This window comes from Ceratotherium simum, chromosome 23 (assembly GCF_057802395.1).
Source record: "Ceratotherium simum simum isolate JZ-2026a chromosome 23, ASM5780239v1, whole genome shotgun sequence".
Lineage (NCBI taxonomy): Eukaryota > Metazoa > Chordata > Mammalia > Perissodactyla > Rhinocerotidae > Ceratotherium > Ceratotherium simum.
In genome coordinates, this window is record NC_141922.1 from 40,818,142 (window position 1) to 40,834,939 (window position 16,798).

Sequence of the window (16,798 nt, forward strand, 5' to 3'; positions counted from 1 at the left end):
GTAATATGTAGAATCCTTATAACCTTGAAACAAACACAGGTGAGGCCCAATCCCTGCCCTCAAGAAGCTTAGAACCTAGCAAAGGAAGAAGACAGCTATACAATAGCACACACTAAAATACAAGACAAAAGGTATACTCTGCCCCTTCCCCCCCCCCACCTTAAAGGGAAAGAGTATGGAAGCTGAAGGCAAAGAGACCAGGATTGAATTCCCAAATGTGTGTCACCCTGGACAAGTTACTACTTCACTGACGTCTCAATTTTCTTAGCTGAAAGTTATACTGAGCATACAGAAGGTGTAAGTATATATATTATGTCCATCATAAAAAAGATAAAAGATAAGACATTACGGAAATTCAAGAGGCATCACTCTGATAGGTTAGACTATAAGATAGCCTGACAATAACTAATGATTTCCAAGTATTTGCCAGTGCCAAGCACCTTGCTAGATGTTTTACACGCATTATCTCATTTAATGAACAAGACCTAGTCTTGGTCAGTTTCTTAATTTTGGTTGTGAAGAGTTCTGATACAAATTCAAGATAAAACAATTTCTTATCATTTATTTGAAAACACAAACTGTGTTTTTTCCCCCTCTGCCAAATGTGGACATATCAATTATACAAACTAAATATACACATAAACTACAGCTTCAGTCATAGTAATTTACTAACTTATTTTTAAATTCAACCCTAATTTTAAACTTTTAATAACTGAGAGAACAATCTTACAAATATGGCCTATAATTCAAATTTGCAAAATCTTGCTATATATCCTGAGATATTTCCTTTAGTGGTAAAGATCCTTGTACCCTGTAAACAGCTAGCCAAAAATTCAACTCCTCAGAGATTCCAAATTATCTCCTCGTTGACTGCATCAGGGATCCTAAGGGCTACTTTTATAGGATAGAGAGATGACACTCAATACCTGTCACATGGCCAAATGATGCTCAAGATGATTTTTGAAAAACTAAATACAGCATTGATTTTCAGGGTTTTACATCTGATAGGTACTGAGATAAGCATTAGAGGTGACAGAGCAACCACATATCCATGCACTTCTTTCTTGGATCCCGATGCATGCCTTCTGGAATACTGGCATTCTGTGGAACACTTTGAAAACTACTAGCATAGTTGGAGAGAAAACAGAGTAAATTTAAAAACTGGTCAAATAACACCAATTCCTCACTTAGATCTCTTGATTTTGTTTGAATAATGATAATTTAAAGATACTTTCAAGGCTTTCACAACCTTGAGAAGTAGTATATTAATCAATAATGCCAAAGCACAACAGAAACAAACGTTCAGAGGGTTTACTGCTGCTCTTGGTATAAAAGATGCGCACAACTATTAAAGGTCTTTTCTGTCAGAACTATTCAAGATCTTCTCTGCTAGGCCTCTGGCAGAATAAAATGAGATGAACAAGTCCTGTCATATAACCAAACAAATGGAACCAAAATTCTGGAGCTTATAAAGGTCATTATAATTTTCAGCAGAAACTTCTGATTCTAAAAATAAATTTCAAAAGCAATAAAGAAAGTTGTAACTCACTAGGAAAATTGTTCTCTGAATGCAATGTAATATTCTGGAACATGTTATTGAAACCAGAGTGGTATAATGGACATAAGTGAGTTCTTAGACTAGAAATTAGGATATTATTTTGGCCTTTGAAACTCCTTTGCTCTACAACCTTGAATAAGTCACTTAATCTCTCGACTCCTTTTCTGTAAAATCAGGAACATTTGTTTTACCTATCACTCAGGCTTTTTTAATCAAACGATTATTCTTTTTAAAATTTAAAACTAAGGGGGCTAATGACTTAAAGGTAGAAAGAAAAACTCTGTAGGTGTTAAGTGATATAATTTACCTTTACTAATAGCTGGGGAAATATAGCAAAACCACTACCTAAGATTAAAGACATAATTCTATTGGGAATATCTTAAAAGACAAATCTGTTTAGCCCAATAACAGATTATCCAATTAAAACTGTGAGATGTCATTTTAGCTACTTTGTTCAGAGTTTAGTTCAACAAATAATTATCAAAGGCTCTTATAGCCAGGCACTGTTTGCCACTGTATGTTAAGACTTACGATCTAGTGGAGGGAAAAGACTCCAAAAAAGTAAATGGATAAGTAAATAAATAATTTATAAACTGTGATAACTATAATAGAGGAAATACACGAGGTTGAGACAGAAAATATAAGGAGATGCCTATTTCAAGTAGTGTGATCAGGAAAGAGTTTTCTGAGAAAGTGAGGTCTAAAGGCTGATAAAAATAGTGGCAACAAGTTTGTTCAAGAAGTGTTAATAATAGCTCACGTAAATGCATTGGGTTGTGAAAGACTTTGAAGAACTGAAAAAGATCACTACAGTTGGAGATAGCAAATGAGAGGAAACTAACTCAAAATCAGCTTAGAAAGAAAAGCAGGTGTTGGGCTATATAGGAAAGTTTAGATTTTTTTTTTTTTAAAGATTTTATTTATTTATTTTTTCCCCCCAAATCCCCAGTAGATAGTTGTATGTCACAGCTGCACATCCTTCTAGTTGCTGTATGTGGGATGCGGCCTCAGCATAGCCGGAGAAGTGGCGTGTCGGTGCGCGCCCGGGATCCGAACCCGGGCCGCCAGCAGCAGAGCGCGAGCACTTAACCGCTAAGCCACGGGGCCGGCCCGAAAGTTTAGATTTTAAATGCAAAATCTGCTAAAGTGTTGGTTTTAGACAAGATGGTGATCTGTTTTTCAAAAGACTCCTTACTAGGGTGTTGAGAAAGGATTGGAGGCAACAGAAGCTACTGTTGTGAGCTAACATGACAGCAGAATGAGAGTAGTCACTAGACTGAATATATGTTTTGGAGATAAAATTGATGGTACTTGCTGATGGATTAGATACGAGGTGAAGATGATATGAGGAGGTGAGGAAAAGGGAAGAAGCAAGAATGATTCTTAGATTTCTGGCTTGAATAACTGAATGGATGGCAGAGTCATTTACCATTTACAGAAATGGGAAAGACTGGGAGAGAGCAGGGAATTATGAGTTCTGTTTTGGAGATGTGAAAGTTTGACCCATAAGTCAAATTTCCAATTGAAGAAATCAAGTATACACTTAGACATGAGGTTCTGGAGATGAGAGGAATGGTCCAGTTACAGATACAGATTAATATACAGTTGATCTCCATTACTTGGGGATTCCATATTGGCGAAATTGCCTACTCACTAAAATTTATTTCTAACCCCAAAATCAATACTTGAGTTGGTTTTCTGATCATTTGCAGACATGCACAGAACCGCAAAAAAATCTGAGTCATCCTACAGGCAAGTTCCCAGACAACGTTCTGCCTTTTTTTTTAAAGATTTTATTTATTTATTTTTTCCCCCCAAAGCCCCAGTAGATAGTTATATGTCATAGCTGCACATCCTTCTAGTCACTGTATGTGGGACGCGGCCTCAGCATGGCCGGAGAAGCGGTGCGTCGGTGCACGACCCAGGCCGTCAGCAGCGGAGCCCGCACACTTAACCGCTAAGCCACGGGGCCGGCCCCATTCTGCCTTCTTGTTTCAGCTCTGATAAAAAATATAAAATAAACATACAGAAAAGAGAGACTAACACTAGCTAGGGAGCTAGGAAAGGCTTTACAGTAGAAGTAGCACCATAGCTGGGCCTTCAAGGATAGGTAGAAATTAGTAGAGATACAGAAAGAAGGGCCTTTTAATAGAAGAAAATAATATGAATAAAGAGACACAGAAGTCTAGCTAATGGTAACGTCTTAAGCATAATGGTAAGAGATAAAGCTAAGATGCGGTTGGATCAGGAAGAGGCTCAACTGCCATGTCACAGACTGAATTTTATTCAACAGGTGATGGGGAAACTACTGAAAAGATGTGAACATGCAAGTCACATGATCAGAGATGGACTTTAAAGATTGAACTGGCATGAGTGGGTAGAAAGGAATGGCAACAAAGATACTGGAAGCAGGAAAACCAGTTAGGATGCTGTTAGAATAGTCTAAGCAAAAGGTAATAAAGTCCAAAACTAGGGCAGTGGCAGTAAAACTAGAACAGAAGTAACGACTACAAGAGACACCGCATACTATTAGAATGATTTATTGGCTCTAGAAGGATAGATCTTACAAAATTTTAGCTAGATGAGGCAAACACAGACATTTTCCACAGTAAAAACAAAAAGGTGGCTCATGTGGCTGTTAACCAGGCATGAAGAATAGGAATAAGTTGTATAAATACTTTGGTGGGACACCTTACTATATTATGCATTCAATAATTACTTATTGAGTGCCAAGCACTGTGCAAGGTTATACAGTAGCAAACAAGAGAAAACACTACTCTTTTATTCACTGAGTTTATAGATACTGACAATGCATTATGGCAAATCTTTATGAAAATTCCTACACTAATATAAAAATAACTTGTGTACTAAATTTTCTTTGAAGTCAATCCTGGTTATGTGCTTTCAGTTGAAAGTCAAAGCAACAATTGTTAAAGATCAGTTGTCTGAGATCTCATATCCATCTAAATCATTGCTGAGATTAAGTCAAGTGAAAAATATTTACTGAGTACCAATTGAATACTCACATTGAACTAGGTGTCATGGAAAATACATATGACAATGACTTCCAAAAATGCCAAGAACTAATAAAGCCCAGTGAAAAGTGCTACCCCCTTCACTCTTTTTTTTCCTTTCCCCAAAGCCCAGTAGATAGTTCTATGTCATAGCTGCATATCCTTCTAGTTGCTGTATGTGGGACGTGGCCTCAGCATGGCCAGAGAAGCGGTACGTTGGTACACGCCCGAGATCTGAACCTGGGCTGCCAGTAGCGGAGCACGCGCACTTAACCGCTAAGCCATGGGGCTGGCCCCCCCTTCACTTTTAATAGAGGAACAAACTGCAATTCATGCCCTATATAAAAACCAAACTGATATAAAAATTTCAAAAAATGCTTATTAACAGATTTTAAAAAGCTAAACACTACCTAATCTACAAATAAAAACAAGCTACTAGAAACAAATTTTGAAAATCTGAGTTGCAAAATTTGGAATGATTTAAGAAAAAACTAAAAAAAAAATGGAATAAAAAGATGAAAAAATATTTAAGCAAATATGAAATATCCTTTCAAAGAAACTGGTAGTTTACATAACTGAGTCCACTTGAATCAGATTAAGTATATCCTAAAATGTGTATCAGAATGATGTAGTAACGAAGAGATGAATTTTAAGATTAGACACGACTCCACTTAGATATCTCTCTTACAGTATGGATCTTATGGCCCTATTCCAGTGAGTGATTTTCAAACTCAAAGGCAAGGATTTACCAAGGAAGCTTGTTAAAAATGCAGATTTCTTGGGCCGGCCCTGTGGCTTGGTGGTTAAGTGCGCGCGCTGCGATGCTGGTGGCCCGGGTTCGGATCCCGGGTGCGCATCGAGGCACCACTTCTCCGTTCATCCTGAGGCCGAGTCCCACATACAGCAACTAGAAGGATGTGCAGCTACGACACACAACTATCCACTGGGGCTTTGGGGGGAAAAATAAAATAAATAAAATCTTAAAAAAAAAAAAAATGCAGATTTCTTGAACTGAGTTCCAGAGATTTTGAATTTCTAAGATCTGTGGTAGGGCTCAGGAATTTACAAATTTTAATGCAAGCATTCAAAGTAACTCTATTGCAAGCAGTCAGGGTTAACACTTTGAAGAATCCTGCAGTGTTTTAACTCAACTAAGATCTTCAAGTTAAAAACAAGATAAGCTAGACAGAGCAAGGTTAAATGCCTTACTCAAGTTTAGAGTCCCCCATTCCTGCCAGGCTGACAGAGTTCAGTTTTCCTCCCCTGGGCCTTTGCAGTTTGTTCAGCCTCTCCCACTATCCTGCTCCTACCCACTTTCAAAGCCAAATTCTGTGATAAGGTCTTTCATGACCACCCGGGCCCATACCGGGGTTGCACTGCTAATTTTCTGAATATATCTTTTTCCACAACTGCAATAAAAAAGCTCCCTGGGGAGAAACTGAGCTTTTACTTTTGTATTCCTTCAGAGTGAGATATATGAATACTTTATTCCTTTTTACTTCCTTCAATTTGCAAGCAGTATCCTGCTTTTCTCCAAGTAAACACTTAGCACAGTGCAAAGCACAGATTACTAAACAAATGGCAGCTTATACTTCTTAGCCCTATAAAACACTGTTTTTCTAACTGTGGGTCATGCTCACAATCAAATGTGAAACCAATTTAGTGGGTCACAAATATCATTAAAGAAAAACAAAGAATACTTGATACGTGTGAGGGGAGATTGTAATGTAAAATATATTTCTTACTGTGGGTTGCAGTCAAAATAGTTTAAAAGCCACAATTTTGTAAATGTTGATAAACTTCTCCAACACATCTTTACCATTAGGTGTGCAAAGACATTTTCTCACCCAATTAACGTTCAACCATTCAGTTAGTGTTCCCATTCTCCACTCCCCAAAGCTAATCCTAGATTTATTTATTTATCCCCTGCTTCCTTAACTCAAATGAAAAGAAGAAGAGATAAGTCCTAAGTCTGATGAGCATTTTTCACAGTACCAATTTCACAGTAGTCTGTGTTCCTTCTTCAGATGAGTCATCTGAGTGTTATGATGCACTTCGGATGGGCTCTTGGAGCACCTGTCTCTCCACTCCAGTCTATCTGAAATTCTAGATGTCCCAAACAGGGCTTTGAAATTTTCAGAACCTGTTTCATCCACACAGGGCTTAGGCTTATTAATGCGTGTGGTTTTTTTCAAGATCACCTTCTTTCCTTATCTTAGAGCCAGATTCTCTATTTCCACCATAACATTACTTTCTGGTAATCCTTGATGCTCTTTACTAATTTAAATATAATTATATATGTTCCAAATCAGTTTTATTTTCTCTTCTCTGCTTCTCTAAGGCAGCATTCATATTGACAAATCTGTACCCTTTTCTAGGTTTTGCATGTATCTTGCACCCTCTTAACCAGCAGGCAAAATGTGAATACTTATCTAGGCCTAACAATGTGGTAACTGTGATCTGTCATGTGTCTAATACAGCCTTATTCATTATACTGTTACCAACAATACTCTCATTACTTTAGTTTGAACTCAAACCTCACTTCCTCCAATAACTTTCCTAAATCCCTCCAATGGAATTAGTCTACCATCCTCCTAACCTCATTAACACTGCTCACACCTCTATAGCACCTATCAGTCTAATGCTACATTAAAATTATCTATGAATCTGTCTCCTACACTGGTCTCCATGATCGACTCGAACGCCTCTGTGTATACCTCCCACTGTGCACCAAACACTGGAGCGCACTTCACATAGTATGGCCTTGGTTACATCTGCTTTATCGTACTGAAAAGGTGAAGAGCTTAATTCAGTGGATATAAAAATAGGTTAGGAGCTGTTTCTAATTCTGCACACCCTCCATACTGCTTGCTCAATGATAAAGTATTTTAAAAAATAAATACAACTATGAAAGATATAATGGGAGAACGGTGGGGAAATGGCAATAAAGAATGCAGAAATAAGACCTGAAGCCATGATAAAACGGACGTAACGCTCTCTGCATTTCCACACGTGGTCCGGTAAGTCGGTGTCTGAATCTCTCAGCCTGCACCATTCTGCTCTGTCATCCCCTTTCACTCTATTTCGAAACCTCCCACACCACTTCGCTGAACTTGCCTTAGCTCTCTCTCACAGGCCCAGGTAGCCCAAAGGATATTAGCCAATCGACTCCCTCTTGCCTTGCTCCTGTTCCGGCCTCCACTGGCCACAATCACAAGAATAAGAGTGGGCAACCATTTCCCTTTAACAGTCCCAACTAAAATGGAAGCGCGTCTAGACCTGGGTACCTTTAATCCTCTGTAAGCCTCAGAGTTTTTAGGTCACCGTACTTCCCGCATTGGCTATCGTCTCAAAATGACTTGAGTAGAGATCTGTCTTCCAGGCGCAGCCTTTCCACAACTTCCAGCACCACCTTAAGGTCCCATTACCCTGCACACACGCAGCCTTACCCCGTAGGCCTCAAGGAAGGTTCTACCTTATTCCGGCGGTCAAGGTTCCCTAAAATAGCTTGACCTCTGGGAGCTTTTATTTAAACATACCCCACACGGGCTAGTTTCCTTCCTCGAAACTGGTCTTCCCACTCGTCCTATACTTCCTGAGTTTCCACCCTTCCCCAAGTAACGTGTCCACCGATCACCTCCCGCACCTGGGGAGATCTGCATCCCGGCTCTAACCACCATCACTTCTTTTCCATCCCCGGCTGGGCGGCTGGGGCTCGGCCTCCCGCTCGCTCGAGGGTCTGCACGCCGGCCCCTCGCCCCTGCTGTACCGCCGCGCCTCCCCTACTCACTTTGGGCTTCTCGGGCAATTTCTTCCGGTTCTTCTTCTTCTGCTCCTCGCTCCTGAGATTCTTCAGCTGCGCTAGGTCGTCAGGGGCCGCGGCCGGCGCGGCCGCCGCCTCCTCCCGCTTGCGGGGCGGGCTCCTCCGCTTCTTGCGGGCGCCGGCGCAAGCCGCGGCCCAGCCGTAGCCGAGCAAGAAGAGCAGCAGCAGCCCGAGCGCGGCCGTGCCCACCAGGATCACCCAGCCCGGGTACCGCTTCGGCTCCAGCCCCAGGTCGAGGCCCAGCTCGGTGCGCAGAAAGCCTAGGCCGACCGAGAGCATTTCCCGCAGCCGGGCCGAGGCCTCCTCGGCCCGCTGGGCCAGCTCGTCCAGCCAGCTCGGTGCAGCCATCTTCCCTCCTGTCAGAGGGACTCGCGGGATGACGCTGGGCCGCAGAGACGCCGTGGAACAGTCACGGGGAGCCAGGAAGGGCCGAGCCGCCTGCCTCAGGCCGAGCGCATCGCGGCCGCCCCTCGCGCCGGAGCCGGGGATCGGCCGCTGTCGCCGCCAGGAGGAGAGGGGGCTCCCTGTCCCCCCTTGTCAGCCTCACTCCACCGCCGCCAGGAGGAGGGGGGCGGCGGGAGGGAGTGTCTCCAGTGGCGGCCGCTAAGCGGCGTCTCGGCGCCAGGCCCCGCTGACCTCCCTTGGCGGAACAATGGCGGCTCCAGCCGCGATCCACGCCGTGCGCGCGCGGACGCCCTGGAGGGCCGCGGGTCACGTGGGCGTTGGCGGGCGGGGCATGGGTGTCACGTGCGGGCGAGCGGGGCGGGGCGGGAGCCGTTGGGGCGCGCGCGGCGGTTGGCGGTGACCCGTTGGGGCCTGGTGGAGGTGCCGAGCCTGGGGACGCGTGACTGTGGACAGGAGGCTGGGAGGGGTTAACTGGAGGAAGCCTCCCCCGGGTGGCTGGTGGCCCGCAGCTGGGAGACGTGGCACTTTGAGTGAGCCAGGGGGATGGGGGGCGGGCGGGGAAGGAGTGAAGAGCGGGGAACCGGGTCACGGGGTCTAGGTCAGGGTCGCCCTAGTAGGTGTAGGTTTGCTTGGTGTCTTTTCTGGGAGTGGTGTTGGGATGGAAGCGGCTTTTGCTCCCTGGGCCACCGGTCGGCTAGATGCTTCCAGAGTGGGCTCAGTTGAATCTGAAGCCGGGCGCCTGTCTTCCAGGGCCTAGGTGTAATTCACGAATTGCATATTTCTCTTCAGGGCCCACTAACACCTCGTGCCTACCGTTTGGCAGCCTCGCTAGGGCGCGTTCGCGTCGTTTGGCTCATTCGCTCTTGCTCTCGCTGTAGTTACTCCCCAGAGTTCAAAAGTTGGGAAGCCCGTGGGCGGCACTATTTTCCTACTAATTTGTAGGTTTAATAAGAAATAATAAGAGAAGCACATTAGATTGTATTGACATGTAGAGATAGCTTCCTCGTTACGTTTTATTTTAAGCTTTTGTACAAGACTACAAAAGGAGTTTCAAGAAATTTTATTTTTATATGCTTTGTTGACCATCTCTGGGTAACGTTACGAGGAAATGAATTTGCCTTTTCAGATTTTAATTACAAAGACGATGTTTGAGGGCTTCCCTAGGGCTTTTAAATTCCATTTTCCTGTAAGGAAACTTTTATCATTCAGTGATAAAAAGCATGTAAGCAAGTGTCTTAGGTGAACTAAATCCTACAGGCTTTCTCAAAGACTACAAAGGGGGTAATATTAATAAGTACCGAAAGCCAAAGTGTATTAAGTATTTTGACCTACTTTGTAATAGTGTTGTAATGCATGTTGTGATTAATGGGTAGAAGGGAGTTTTGTAAATAATAGATAATAAAAATAAACTACTACTCCTGCTAAGCTTTATACAGACTTATAATCAAGACAGTGTAAATGACAAGGCCAAAAACTTAGAAGATGTTATCGGGATCTGCTTTAACTCTAAAAGGTTCCAAATTCTATTTATATATATATATTTTTTAATTTTTTGTTTATTGCAGTAACATTGGTTTATAACATTGTAAAAATTTCAGGTGTACATCATTGTACTTCTATTTCTGCATAGATTACATCATGTTCACCACCAAAATACTAATTACAACCCATCACCACACACATGTACCGAATTATCTATTTATATTTCTGAAATTAGGTTTATAATCCTACATTTATGTTTTGGTTCTAGAGACGTGAAGGGTGATGACTTTCCTAATAAGTTCCACTGCCCATTCTAGGTTAACACCTGTGGATTTATGAATTAAACTATTATACAAAAACAGTAGTGGGGGTTGCCTGTTCCTTTGGCAGCCTAGCAAGTATTGATTATGTAAAATCATATCACCTTTTTTTCTATGACCTGTAACCTTAAAAAAATGTATGTTTAATGTAATTGGTAATACAGATAAAATCATTTTTCATATATAACTTTCTAGTCATCTTTCCAAGTATTTAATTTTAAAAACAAAAATGGTGTCATGCACTGTTTACTGTTTTGAACTTAATGTGGTCATGAACATTCATGTCAGTTGATAAAGCCCGTCTGATAAAGTGAACCAGGAACACACCTGTAGTTCTACAAAGTTAGGTTTATTAACTTGCAGCAGAATGAAGTTTAGGTAAAATTTTAAAGACTCAAAGCAAAGCAGGCTGTGTCTAAAAGAGTTATCAGCCTTGACCTGTACAATGGAATACTATTCAGAAATAAAAAGGAATGAGCTATGAATACGTCCAACAACGTAGATGTATCTCAACATAATTATGCTGAGTGAAAGAAGCCAGGCAAAAAGGAGTATGTGCCGTATGATTCCATTTGTATAAAACTAGAAAATGCAAACTAATCTATAGTGACAGCAAGCAAATCAGTGGTTACTTGGGAAAAGGGGTGCGAGCAAGGGAGATGGGAGGGAGGGATTACAAGGGGGTACCGGGAAACTTTGGGGAGTGATGGATATGTTCATTATCTTCATTGTTGTGATGGTTTTATGGGTATATATGTATGTCAAAACTTATCAAATTGTTTACTTTAGTTATTATAGTTTAATTTATGTCAAATATACCTCAATGAAGCAATTCAAAGTGACCCACATGGCTTAGATCCTTACAAGAGTGGGATGTTCCATTCTCACTGATGGGATTTCTAACAAAGTTTTTGCCAATCTATGATTTTAAAAAACAAGGTTTCTCAACACTATATCCTTGATGTTAATTAACAAAAGCAGTTTTTTACAGGTGTGCACAATAAATATTCACTTATTTTGTGGCTTGACTGTAATTTATTTAACATACTTTATTGTTGGATAGTTAGATTATTATTATTTATTTTTGTGAGGAAGATCAGCTCTCAGCTAACATCTGTTGCCAATCCTCCTCTTTTTGCTGAGGAAGATTGGCCTTGGGTTAACATCCGTGCCCATCTTCCTCTACTTTTTATGGGACGCCGCCACAGCATGGCTTGACAAGCGGTGTGTTGGTGCGCGCCCCAGATCCGAAGCCGGGCTGCCAGCAGTGGAGCGCGTGCACTTAACCGCTACGCTGGGGGGCCGGCCCCTGGATAGTTAGATTATTTACAGGTCCTTTGTTTTTTTTGCTATTAAATGCAATTCTGTCATGGACATGTTTTTAACTAAATCTTTGTGAGTATCCGTAATTACTTCTTGAGGATAGAATGCTGACATGGTAATTGCATGAGCCACAGTCCACAATATGTGATTTAACGCTTTTAATTTGGAAGTTTTAAGGGACCTGAAGTTCTGCTTAAAGCCTTTTATTTCATAGAATAGAAAAAGGAAGCTTTAAAGGGTTGTCATACTCTTGAGTCAGAGTGGCTGAGCTCAGAGTAGAACCCAGTCTTCCCACTGCTGTTGACCCCTTGGTTCTCTTTCTCAGTATACTGTATGATCAGTTCTTGGAATTAGTGTGTGTATTTGTCTGCTCAGGCTACCATAACAAAATACCATAGACTAGGTAGCTAAAACAACAGAAATTTATTTTCTCATAGTCGTAGAGGCTGAAGTCCGAGATCAAGGTCTGGCATGGTCAGGTTCTGGTAAGGGCTTTCTTCCTGGCTTGCAGATGGCCACCTTCTCGCTGTGTCCTCATATGGTAGAGAGAGAGCCAGCAAGCTCTTTGATGTCTTCTTATAAGGATACTAATCCTATCAGATCAGGGTCCTATTCTTATGACTTCATTTAACCTTAATTATTTCCTTAAAGGCCATATCGTCAAATATGATTTCATTGGGGTTAGGGCTTCAACATGGGAATTTGGAGGGGGAGACACATTCAGTCCATGACAGTGCAGGAAGCTTCCACTGAAGTAGCTTATCTTTGAGGGCCGATGAAAGAAGAATATTGACTTGGGTCTTTAAAATGTAGACTATTGCCATTATAAACTCCTAGGTCACAGAATTATACACCTAGCAGGATGATGTTACAGTAAAGCAGGAAACTACGGTTTAGTGTGTCAAGAATTTGGGGATATGGTCAAGAAAGGGTTATCCTCAGAAGAAATCTAGTAAGAATTAGTAAATAATGAAATTATCTGCAGAAGTGTCCTAAGCTGAAATGTGTTGCTGAAAGTGCCAGGATATTTCCAAGTCTCTTTAAAAGATCAGAAGATATGCTGAGAATCTGTATGGAACTGAAAATTAGAGCATGAGGGCAGAGGCCAGAGGAAGCAGAGAAGAGTGAATGTGGTAACAGAAGTGAAAGTTGTGTATTCATTCAGTGGAATGCCTTACAGCAATAAACATATCAAAGGATATTTACATTCTGATACCATGTTGACAAAGTTTAAAAAGCAGGTTTGTAGATAAAAATGTAAAACCATGCATAGAAATAATGAGCACCAAATTCGGGATAGTGGTTATTTCCAGGGAAAGCGACAGAAATGGGATTGGAGTGCAGTATATAGGAGGCTACCAACGAATCTATAATGTTTTCTCTCTTAAACTAGGTTATGGGTATAAAAGTGCTCCTTATATTATCTCTACTTTTTGTATGCCTGAAATACTTTGTAATTAAGGTTGTGACAAAAATTAAGTGACAAAAGTAATAGTTTGCACAGAAGCCCGAGAAAATAAGAGGCTCCCTTGACTATACAATTACTGGGTTGCTATAATCTTACAGTGGGGAAAAGTGTATTGGACCATCTTAGCTCAATAGATATCCCCTAAGGTCATTTAACCCCGTTTGCTCTAATTTCATGCTCAGCACACCCCACCCATGTGACATCTCATGTAGACTGTACTACATGAGAGAGAATGGGTTGAAGATCTGACCTAAGTAATCTGATCCTCTTAGCAGTTATATTAGTATAAATCATGCATTCTCAATGAAGCAATATTGCTCCCGTAAAGGTGAAAATTATTAGTTCTTGGGGCAATAAAAACCCCTTTTTTATGTATAAAGTACAGATACACTGTATATCTGTGCATCTAGTGTATTGTATCTGTGGCATTAAATTTCATGGGTGGTGATTAGGAAGAAATATCTAAAAAGGCCCTTAGAGGGGTGATATTGAAAAAATGGTTGAGAAATACTGGTGTAAAGGAAGAAATTGGCACTTGGTTTCATCAGTTAGGCTCCTGTTTTTTTGGTTAATCGATCTCCTTGGGTCATTTATTCAATCATTTCTTCACTGGACTTTTATTAAATTGCAACCTTTTGCTTTAAATACATGTTGTCTGTCCTCAGAAATCTCAGAACCTAGTGAGGATGATGGACCCTTTCTTAAATAGTCTTAATACAAGAGGCTATTGCTATAGTAAGTTGATTTGAGCCTGGGGATTGTATTTGATGCTGTGATGCACCTAGATCCCCCTTCAGTAATGAAGGACTTATTCCCCAACTCGGGGAGTATTACCAGAAGTCATCCCTTAAGTGTCAGACTTTTGGGGAGATTACTGAGGAAATCTTTCTCAGCCAAGCGCTCATGTGTTCTTCCAGGGATAGCCCACATCCAATGATTCATCAGCCTGGAGGTATAAAATCTTGGCTTTCTTACCCCAACATGGGACAAATTTAAAGGACCATCTCAGCCGCAGAGCACTCCATGGGCTTGACTGAGGACTGTCTGTGCTGTATTTCAGCTCGATTCTCCCTCTGCCCAGTCCTGCTTCTCCTTCCACTGGCATTGGTTCCAGAAGCACTTCCTTATATGCTGATCTATCTCAAAGTCTGCTTCCCAGAAGACCCAGCCTGTAACAAAGATAATGAGGTATTTACAAAGTGTTTGGTATCAAGGAGGGAGAGATTATTTCTGCATAGGGATAGTGACACACTGTAAATGCAGTATGTTTAGATTAAGTCTTGAAGGATGAGTAGAATGTGGCTAAGAAGAGAAGGGAAAGGGTGGAGAGGAATTTGCAAGCATAGGGACCAGCAAAAGTGAAGGCCTGGGACATGAGAGAACATGGTATGTCTGAATTATGATGAGCACTATTTTGTAACCAGTGATAAAGTCCTTAAAATGAGAGATTGAAGAAGAGGGAATTGTCAGCATTGACTCCTAGGTTTCTCACTTCCAACTGGACAGATGGTGGTACCATTCACTGAAATGAGGAATATTGGGAAAGAACTAAGGTTGGCAAGATTAGTGGCTTGGTTTTATACACATTGATTTTGAGGAGTAAAAAATATCCGGATGAAGATATCAAATAGGCAGGTGGATACACGGGTGTGGACTCCAGAGGAGAGATGAGAGTTGGAGGTACCTCTTGGTTTCCTTGTTCCAATCATACTATTCATTCCTCAATCGTTTTATGCTTTCTACTCTTACAAGTCCCTTGCGCTTGCTCTTCCCTGGGCATGGAATTGATTTACTTGCTTTTACTAGTTAATTCCTGCTCATTCTTCATATCTCAAATGGAACATTTTCTCCCACAGGCTGTGCCAGCCACTAGATCAGGTCACTTCCTCATGTTACATATTTTCATAACACCATGAATTTTCATAGTATTTGTCAAAATTTTAATTTCATGTTTAGTCATCTAATTATTTTCTCTCTCCCTCTGACTATGAGAGCAGGGACTGTGTCTGGTTTTGCTCATCGTTGTACTATACCCTATACCTAGCACGTGGTAGATGCTCAGAACATATTTAAAAGAATAGTTGATATTAATGTGAATAAAAAAACCCGATAGTTATTTACACGTGGTACAAAGATATATTCCAAATTGAAGGCATCAGTATTTTGTGGAGGAAAGACTTTTTTTTTTTTTTGTGAGGAAGATCAGCACTGAGCTAACATCTGATGCCAATCCTCCTCTTTTTGCTGAGGAAGATTGGCCCTGAGCTAACATCCGTGCCCATCTTCCTCTACTTTATATGGGACGCTGCCACAGCTTGGCTCTACAAGCAGTGTGTCAGTGTGCACCCGGGATCCGAAATGGCGAACCCGAGGCTGCTGAAGCGGAGCGCACGTACTTAACCGCTTGTGCCACTGGGCTGGACCCAGTGGAGGAAAGACTCTTAAGATGCCCCCCAGTTATTCTGCCTCCTGGTATTCACATCCTTATGTAATCCACTCCCTTTGAGCATGGGAGAGACCTGTGACTTGCTTCTAATCAATAGAATATGGCAAAGGGTGATGAGATGTCACTTCTGAGATTATGTTACATAAAATTGTAGCTTCCACCTTGCTAACACACTATTTTCTCTTTCCCTTGCTGGTTTTGGTGAAGTAAGCTTCCCTGAGAAGACGCCGATGTGCTAAGAAACAGGGTGGACACCTACCAACAGCCAACAAGAAAGCAAGACCCTCAGTCTAAGAACCAGGAAGAACTGAATCCTGCCAACCATCACATGAGTTTGGAAACAGATCCTTCTCTGGTTGAGCATCAGATGAGACCCCAGTGCTGGCCAACACCTTCTGAGAGACCCTAGTGCAGAGCAGCCAGTTAAGCTGTGTCCATATTCCTGACCCACAGAGACTGTGAGATAATAAATGTGTATCTTTTCTGTCTGCTAAATTTGTGGTAATATTGTTATGTAGCAATAACTAATTAATTTTGAGGTTTTGGTACCTGGTAGTGGGATGCTGCTATAATAAATACCTAAAAATGTGGGAGTGACTTTAAAACCAAGCACTATAATAGTCAAAGCCTGGAAGAATTTTGAGGAGCATGATAGAGAAAGCCCAAATTGCCTTGAATAGACTGTGAGTAGAAATATAGACATTAAAGACAGTGCCAGTGAGGCTTGAAAGGAAATGAGGAGCATGTTTTTATTTTTTATTTTTTTTTTTAATTTTTTGTTTATTGCAGTAACATTGGTTTATAACATTGTAAAAATTTCAGGTGTACATCATTGTACTTCTATTTCTGCATGGACTACATCATGTTCACCACCAAAATACTAATTACAACCCATCACCACACACATGTGCCGAATTATCCCTTTCACCCTCCTCCCTCCCCCCTTCCCCTCTGGTAAC

The 16,798-nt window shown here is 41.4% G+C and overlaps 1 protein-coding gene and 1 long non-coding RNA gene across 6 annotated transcripts in view; one reads left to right on the top strand and one right to left on the bottom strand.

Moving 5' to 3' along the window:
- MTDH (metadherin) overlaps nucleotides 1-9,058 on the bottom strand; it is a 59,529-nt gene extending 50,471 nt beyond the window's left edge. For 3 of the 4 annotated variants that reach the window (XM_087447605.1, XM_014788078.2, XM_014788076.2), the window contains exon 1: nucleotides 8,363-9,058. In XM_087447605.1, coding sequence (XP_087303731.1) covers nucleotides 8,363-8,743 — 381 coding nt within the window. In that variant the 5' untranslated portion in view covers nucleotides 8,744-9,058. The remainder of the gene's footprint in view (nucleotides 1-8,362) is intronic. The other variant, XM_004431191.3, reaches the window with a different exon arrangement.
- A 120-nt stretch (nucleotides 9,059-9,178) lies between these two features.
- LOC147914009 (uncharacterized) lies at nucleotides 9,179-16,334 on the top strand. Of its 2 annotated transcripts, XR_015555977.1 has the most exons (3): nucleotides 9,179-9,330; nucleotides 14,454-14,581; nucleotides 16,047-16,334. It is a non-coding gene; the product is annotated as an uncharacterized LOC147914009 (long non-coding RNA). The 2 variants fall into 2 exon arrangements; XR_015555978.1 differs by lacking the exon at nucleotides 14,454-14,581.
- Nucleotides 16,335-16,798: the final 464 nt, after the last annotated feature.